The sequence below is a fragment of the Cebus imitator genome, unplaced genomic scaffold (genome assembly GCF_001604975.1).
Source record: "Cebus imitator isolate Cc_AM_T3 unplaced genomic scaffold, Cebus_imitator-1.0 Scaffold129, whole genome shotgun sequence".
In the NCBI taxonomy this organism is placed as follows: Eukaryota; Metazoa; Chordata; class Mammalia; order Primates; family Cebidae; genus Cebus; species Cebus imitator.
Genome location: NW_016107444.1, coordinates 6,599,686 through 6,608,137, shown reverse-complemented (window position 1 = coordinate 6,608,137; position 8,452 = coordinate 6,599,686). Strand labels below are relative to the sequence as shown.

The window sequence follows — 8,452 nt, the reverse complement described above, 5'->3', positions numbered from 1 at the left end:
AAAAAAAAAAAAAAAGATGGTAAGGAACAGGACAGGTAATCATTTAATTGAAATCATCACTAATAATGAAAGCTCTCCTTGGATAAGTAATAGATTTCTGGAAAATCAAAGTCATTTTCTTATAACTGGCCCTCAAAATTTAAACATGAAATTAAACATTAAATTCAAACCAATTCAAGCAATACAGAATAGAATTCGAAAATCAAGAGTCTACATCGGAAGTATAAGCAAGTAGAAAGAGTGTTGCTTGCTAATGAACTACAAATTTTTTAATGCCAGAATAAGGAAAACTGAGATTCAGATGCCCTTAAAAAGCATCTGACAATTCCAGATGAAGAAAAGGTAAACACTAAAACAACAAAATGCACAAAATCCTAGAAGAGATAAAATAACAACCATAGCAAGAATCTTAAAAAGGGAGAATGGTACTTCAAAAGGTCGTCGTTAAATCAAGATTCACGAAGATCTACTCCAGGTGTACTATCTCTAATAGTTTCCTCCCACAATGAAAACAAGGGGGAAATACTGTATTTTAACTCTAAGACTGAAACCGGAAATCGTAGTTTCATCCCAATGGAAAATAATTTTTTTTCAATTATATATGAAAAGAGGTCTTTAAAAGAAGAGTGAAGAAGCTATAGATAAAGAACAAAAGAAGTGGGTGTGAGAAAGACAACTTTAAAAAGTTAAATGACTACAAACACTTTACATGTCACCGGAACCGCGTTTAACTCACCTCCCCCGTTTGTTACTACTAAACTGCCCCCGTCCTCTTGGTACTGGCTTTCTCTTCGTAATCTCTGTTCTTTAGTAATCTCTGCTACGCGAAGAGGCAGATCTGAAAATTCATCTGTAGGCTTAAAAAAGAAGCAGAAACATTAAAAACAATCATTTTAGTGCATGGCGGCTCATGCCGGTAATCCATGTACTTGGGAGAACGAAGCAGAGGGATCACTTGAGGCTAGGAGTTTAAGAACAGGATAGGCAACACAGCGAGACCACGTCTCTTCAAGGAATTTAAAAATATCTGGGTGTGCTCACGCATGCCTGTAATCCTAATACTTGGGATGTTGAGGCGAGAGGATCGCTTAAGCCCAGGAGTTCAAGGCCGCAATGAGACAGTATTCCACCACTGCACTCTAACCTGTGTGACAAGGCAAGATCCTATCTCGGGGAAAAAAAAAATCTGGCCTGGCGTGGTGACTGATGCCTATAATCTCAATACTTTGAAAGCCCAGGAGTTTGAGACTAGCCTGGGCAATAGAGGGAGACCCCCATCTCTAAAAAAAAAAAAAATTAATTAATTAGCCAGGCATGGTGGCATGAGCCTGTGGTCCCACCTACTCAGGAGGCTGAAGTGGGAGGACTGCTTAAGCCAAGGAGGCTGAGGGTGCAGTGAGCCATGATCGTGCCACTGCACTCCAGCCTAGGTGACAGAGCAAGACTGTCTCAAAATACAAAAATGATTCATGACTCCATAAATCTGTATATACAGATAGATTTAAAATATCTACATATGTACCTGTATGGATACAGCTGCATTTATGAACCCACCCACCAAGACATATAAACGCAAGTAATTCCAAATTTCAAGTGGGACGTGGTCTAAAATTAATTTGCTTTTGATTCCCAATAAACGTTATAAATATAGGTTATTAGTCTTGCTAACCAAAGTTTATTAATAACTCAATGCATAGCTAAAATATTACACATAAGTAATTTTTACTTCTTTTTTTTTTACTTTTTTTTCTTCTGTGGACACAGTAATTTTTAAGAGCAGAAAACATATCAATAATTTAAAAACCAGGAAAACGACAGAATTAGCTAGGAATTTATTCATCTTGAGCATATGAATACTCTTCACTAAGGTTCTCGTCTCTCTTTACCCATCAGCCTAAAGCCCTACTTGTTTTCTCACTTCTAGCGCCTCTGCTCAAGATTACCCAGCCTCTCAAATTTTAGGCTTCAGTTTCCACTGGCTCAACTCCTGCTTGCCTTTCTATGATATGAAACTATTAAATGAGACAATGAGGTAACAGACAGGTGGAAATACACGTGATAGAAAGCCGGTAAAGAAGTAGAACACCAGTTGTGGCAGGACTATGTGGGATTCTTGCCTCGGCTTTTCTATATTTTGTGTAATGAGAAATTGAATCCAGTTAAGACACATTCCATTTTCATTATTTTATTTTCTCTTAATCAGGTGTTATAACACACAGAATATAAAAAACACTTACTTCATTCCCTGACCATCTCTTATCACCACTGTCCACACTATTGAAGCCTGAATCAAGGGCTCCATAAGGGCGACTTGAGTACAGTTCTTCATGGCTACGGGAAAGAGACTTTGTTACTGCAAAGTTTGTTATTTTAACAACTAACAAATTAAACAGATGCAACTTTCTTAAAAACAAGAAATGTGGCATTCAGTCACTTAACTATTAGAACTAAATGGTGTTTTTTTTAATATGAAAAATTCCAAATAAAAACAAAGTAAACAGAATAGTATGGGACTTCATGTACTCATTATTATCCAGCTTCAAAACAATGGCACCTCTGCAATTCTTGTTTATCCAATGAGAGGTGAGTTTACTGGGACTGTGCTTTCAAGCAAAATTTGAGAGGTTCCAAGAGAAGGCCTGAGGGGTTCTCTCTTTTGAGCAAAGCCCATAAACATTATTTCACTTTCACTGAAACATCTATCCTGCTTGTTTAAAGGCCCTTGAATTTAATTCTTGCTACTCAAGATTACGTCATACTCAGGAGGCTGAGGTGGGAGGACTCCCTGAGCTCAGGAGTTGAGACCAGGCTGGGTAACATAGTGAGACCTTGTTTCAAAAAAAAAAAGACTATTCCAGATGGTTGGGATTGCCAAGCAGATGACCTTATAAGTCATATGGTATGTAGCTGAGGGACTCAAGACTTAAAAGATCCTGAAGTGATGTTAATGGTCAACAAATCCTACTCTTCACTCCCTGTAGAAAAAAATGAAACCCAGAAAGTATGAATGACTTGCCTTAAGCTAGTTAGCAGCAGAAGTAAAGTTAGTGTTCAAGTCACTCAGACCAGTAGTTTTCAACTGGAGGGCCCCAAAGGGACATTTGGAGACACTGTCGTTTGTCATCTTGGGAGGGTACTATTGGCATCTAGTGGGTAGATGCCAAGGATGCTGCTAAATGTCTTATAATGCACAGGACAGCCCACAACAACAAAGAATTGTCTGATCTAAAATGACAATAGCGCCAAGGTTGAGAAGCCCTTAGAACTACACTTTGCCAGATCTAGGTAATCAACTTTACAATTCATACAAGCTTTCTGAGAATAACAGTGTTAAAACAGGTTATTTCCCTATAGTCAAACATTCAGGCAAATTTAAGTAACGATTTTATTTGATTCGTTGTACAAAAATATGATAGGTAAAGGAAAAGAATATACTTACCAGGAGCCAAAACCCAATGGTCTCCTATCATAATCTGGCAGATCTGGAGCAATCTTACAAGCCTGTATGTTCAGGTATTTAAATATGTGGATTTTGCCTTTTATACATATCTAAATAAAAGTAATATAAATGTAACCAAATTATTATACATCTGAAGTATGCTTATCATTATCAACTTTTTATGTAATGTATATTGAGAATAGGAGGCATTTCTATCAAGTACATACAGTAATATTAAAAAACAAATATTCTTATAATAAATTATATTATTTAGTTCAACATTATTTTAGGTGTTTAACTGGTAAATATAAGTTTTCATTTTCTAGTCACTAATAAATTTCAGTAATATATAAAATAAATAATTTTTGATTATACTGTTCAATTATCAAGTTAACTTATCTTTTTTTTTTTTTTTTGAGACAGAGTCTTACTCTGTTGCCAGGCTGGAGCACAGTGGTGCAGTCTCGGCTCACTGCAACCTCCACCTCCCGGGTTCAAGCGATTCTTCCACCTCGGCCTCCCAAGTAGCTGGAACTACAGGCATGTGCCAAACACCTGGCTAATTTTTGTATTTTTAGTAGAGACAGGGTTCCGCCATGTTGGCCAGGATGGACTCGATCTCTTGACCTCATGATCTGCCTGCTTCAGCCTCCCAATGTGCTGGGATTACAGGCGTGAACCACCGTGCCCGGCCTCAAGTAAACTTATCACACTGATTAGTCTGCATAGTCAGAGATTTAAAGCATTTCTCCTCAATAGATTACATGAAGCAACTTTTACTTTTAGGAATCCAACAATCACGTACAATTATATTTTTGATCATGCTTTCCTTGAGAGCGAAGAGCAGGAAAACATGAAATATTAAAATTACATATATTTCTGTTGCTACTTGTTCTAGAAGTCAAAACACAAATTCTTGAAGCTTATAAGACCCTTCTATTGTTAGGAAGTTTACTCATAAAGTTTTATAGTTGCCAGAGTAGCATACACAGCTGGGCATGGTGACTCTTGCCTGTAATCCCAGCACTTTGGGAGGCCGAGACGGGTAAATCACCTGAGGTCAGGAGTTCAAGACCAGCCTAACCAACATGGTAAAACCCTGTCTCCACTAAAAAATACAAAAAATTAGCCAGGCATGGTGGCAGGCACCTGTAATCCCAGATGCTTGGGAGGCTGAGGCAGAAGAATTGCTTAAACCCAGGAGGCAGAGGTTGCAATGGGCCAAGATCGCGCCACGGCACTCCAGCCTGGGCAACAAGAGCAAATCTCCGTCTCAAAAAAAAAGGGTAGCATATGCTTGTATAAGATCATCTATAAATTGCAGAGTTAAAAAATAGCTAAGTGAAAATAATGAGTTGGCAAAAATATATAGGTTGTTGAATGTTCAGCATCTACATGTAAAGTTTCCTTATAATTATTACTATAGAGCTTCATTTCAGTCACTGATAAATGACCAAATAGTCTAAACTAGGAATTTATGACTTTAGAACTAGGAAGGTTACCATAACAATGGTCAGGAAAAGAAATATACAGATAATTTTTAGCTCTGAAAGCTGAGTATTTTTATTTGTCTCAAGCGTTTATGTTGTCTACACTCAAACTGTACAGAAAAAAATTAAGAAATTAAAATTTACTAGAAAAAAATTAAAATTTTATTAGAAAAAGATTTAGGGAAGAATTCTTCAATTTTAAAAGAATACCAATTTAGAAAAAGGAAAAACACTTCTGGGAACCACATTGTTTATCTTCTAATCCATTAATTCAAGGCTTCTAAAGAATACGTTATGTATGTGAATTTATTTTAAAAGAAATTATTTTCTAACAGAACGATAAATGTACAAAAAATTTTAAATTTCATCCTTTGTCATCCATACCATGCTCACTATGGTTTACCTGTGCAGGAGGCGACTGTAGTGGATTGTTATCCAGGGTGATCACCTGTAGGTGCCTGAGGTTCCGATAACAAACAGGAATTACGGTAATTTTATTGCATGAGAAGTCTAACCGTATCAAAGGCAACTCTGCCAGCTCTGCATGAAGGTAAAATGAAAATGACCAATTAATGATGTTTTAAAATTAGAGAATTTTTCCAAAAGCTTCTAGTTAAATATCATATTTACTCCCATTCTCTTTTAGTGACTAACTGGTAGTAAAGTGGTATAAATGAGAAAAGTGGTAAAGTGGTATAAATGAGATCTAGCTGCCTAAAGACACAATTACTAATAACAAGCAAGCAGCTTTGACCCCCACAGAACTACAGAAAGTCTCAGAAACTGGAGGCCCTGATACCACAAAAAGGTGAGAGTAACAAAAGAATTAGATAACACTCTATATAAAGAACAGTTATGCCTGGGTCCACAGCCCCCACTAACACAGCTGGGGCACTATCCTTCTCCAGTGTCCCCAGGAGTCAGCAAGTTATTTTCTAGTGAAATTGAATAAAAAATGCTCTGAACTCAGGGATCCCAGGCACAATGCAAAGTCAGGATGAGTTGTCGGCTGAAATGGAGGAGTTAGGTGAAAGTCTACACACTTAACAGTAAGACCTCAACACCTTCCCACCCCACCCTATCCCACTTCAACCCCAGGAATGGCAGTAGTTAAGAATATACACAATAATGTAGAAGAAATGGAGCTTCCTTCTCTGGATAAACTTCACAGTCCCATATAAAAGGCCTTTATATAATGATATAGAATTTCTTCTAATAAAATACACAGCTTGCTACTTAATTACCATTATGCAATTTCTGCCCAGTATGCTCAGAACTTCTAATCAGTTATATAAAGTGTACAAGAAAGGAAATAAAATTAGAGTACATCACTTGAATTGGCAGGGAACAATGTTTACATAATTATAGTAATGTGAACCCTGAATAACAATTTAATCAAAAGTTGTGATAAAACTACACTGGGAAGATGGGAGGACAGTAAAAGGCATGATATGATGACAGTGTAAGGAAATTAAATCCTCATCTATCACAACAGGAAGTTGACATAGGAGTCAAAGTCACCCAAACCAGCAATATCCATAAAAACATATCAATTAGACATATGTCAGCAGTCCAGGCACTGTGGCTCATGTCTGTAATCTCAGCACTTTGGGAGGCTGAGGTGGGCAGACTGCCTGAGCCCAGGAGACCGGCCAGGCAACATAGTGAGGCCCTTGTCTCTACAAAACAATGCAAAAATTTCTGGGTGTGATAGCACATGCCTGTAGTCCCAGCTACCTGGAAGGCTCAGAAGGGAGGATGGCTTTAGCGCAGGGAGTTCGAGGTTATAGTGAGCTATGATCATGCCATGCACTCCAGCCTGGGTAACAGAGTAAGACCCCATATCAAAAAAAAAAAAAAAAAAAAAAAAAAAAAAAAAAAAAAAAAAAAAAAAAAAAAGAGTCAATGAGTTTAATGAAGGTACATACTTTTGGCCATTGAAACTGGTGTGTAGGGACATTCGAGGCAGGGGAATTATACTATTTATTTTTCTTCTTTTTTTTTTTTGTTTGTTTTTATACTATTTATTTTAAGCTTAATATTTTTTGACTGATGTAATATCATATTTGGTAAAAATTAAAATTAATTTTAAATCAAAATGGCAATATAACAAAAAAGATATGATATCTACCAAACTGCAATGTTAGAAATTACCAATTAAGTAACACTAACTTCCATATTATTTAATGTGGAATAAAGCTTCACCTGCCATCTCATTTCAACATATGTGCTGAGATTACAAAAGAAACTTTAAAAAAATGAAACTATTTTTGTGATAAATGGTTTTTGTCAGCAGTCTACAATCAAAATAAGATACAGAAATAAATTAGCTGATAAAACTATTAAGCTTCAATTGTCATCTGAAACACTCAATTTTCATTTTGATTAAAACCCTAGTATTTTTGTTAATTGATTTCACACTAAATAAATATTATTATAAGAGTAAGTCTTTAAAGATCAACCATAGTAGGTGAGTCCTGAGTACAGAGATAACACAAGAGAGAAATTTGGGATTATAAGGTCCTAGAGGACAGGATTTTGGTTTTGCTGAGGGCCTTCATTTACATTCCTGAGTTGGTAGCAAACAGAACCAGGAGCAAGTAAGGAAGGCCCTAGGATAAAGGGTGTGAAGGTTACTGGACAAGCCAAGTGAGAGGAAAGATATGCAAGATTTTGGTTGCAGTAAGTGAGTAAAGGTAGACTGAAAAGGTCACATCCTTACACATTTACTTGGAATCCAAAATGTCAAAGCTCCACTAGTATGTTAAAACTAAGTATTATGCTGAATCAAATTGGTGTAAATATTTGAATTCCACAGGGAAAGTAAAAATATCATTAGTTAATTCAACACTTATTGTGGCCAGGCACAGTGGCTCACACCTGTAATCCCAGCACTCTGAGAGGCCCAGGCAGGTGGATCTCTTGAGACCAGGAGTTCGAGACCAGCCTGGACAACATGGCAAAACCCTGTCTCGACTAAAATTAACGGGGCGTGGTGGCGAGTGCCTCTAGTCTAAGCTGCCTGGAAGGATGAGGTGGAAGGGATCACTTAAACCTGAGAAGTTGAGGATGCAGTGAGCCATGTTGGTGCCACCGCACTCTAGCCTAGGTAATGGGAGTGAGACCCTGTCTCAAAACAAACAAACAAAATATTGTGTACACTGTAAGTCCTATTTTGTAAAAGAACCTAGAAAATCACTGTCATGAAAATATCTTCAGAAGATTATTTTTCTGGAATGTTTGCCAATAAATTTCTGTATTTGATTCAAATTAATCTAGTGAATAGCGGGGAAGAAAGTAAATGAGAGCACAGATGAAACAAGACTTGCCCTGAGCTGATAATTGTTATTTCTGGGTAGTGAGCAGAAATACATAAGAAGAAATGGATAGTCTGGATCTAATAAAATAACAGTTTTCATTTTCATCTTCTTTTCTAGCGTTTTGTTTCATGAATTTGTGAAAGATTGATAAATTACACTTAATTTGTTTAATCATTCTTACCGTTCAAATACATGTATCTGAG

The 8,452-nt window shown here is 36.8% G+C and overlaps 1 protein-coding gene across 1 annotated transcript in view; it reads right to left on the bottom strand.

The window, feature by feature from the left end:
* LRCH3 (leucine rich repeats and calponin homology domain containing 3) overlaps positions 1–8,452 on the bottom strand; it is a 106,286-nt gene that overhangs the window by 46,851 nt on the left and 50,983 nt on the right. Inside the window, exons 5-8 of the mRNA XM_017541024.2 lie at positions 5,333–5,469; positions 3,440–3,549; positions 2,238–2,331; positions 737–857 (exon numbers count right to left, since the gene is read on the bottom strand). Of these exons, the coding sequence (XP_017396513.1) occupies positions 737–857; positions 2,238–2,331; positions 3,440–3,549; positions 5,333–5,469 (462 nt within the window). The remainder of the gene's footprint in view (positions 1–736; positions 858–2,237; positions 2,332–3,439; positions 3,550–5,332; positions 5,470–8,452) is intronic.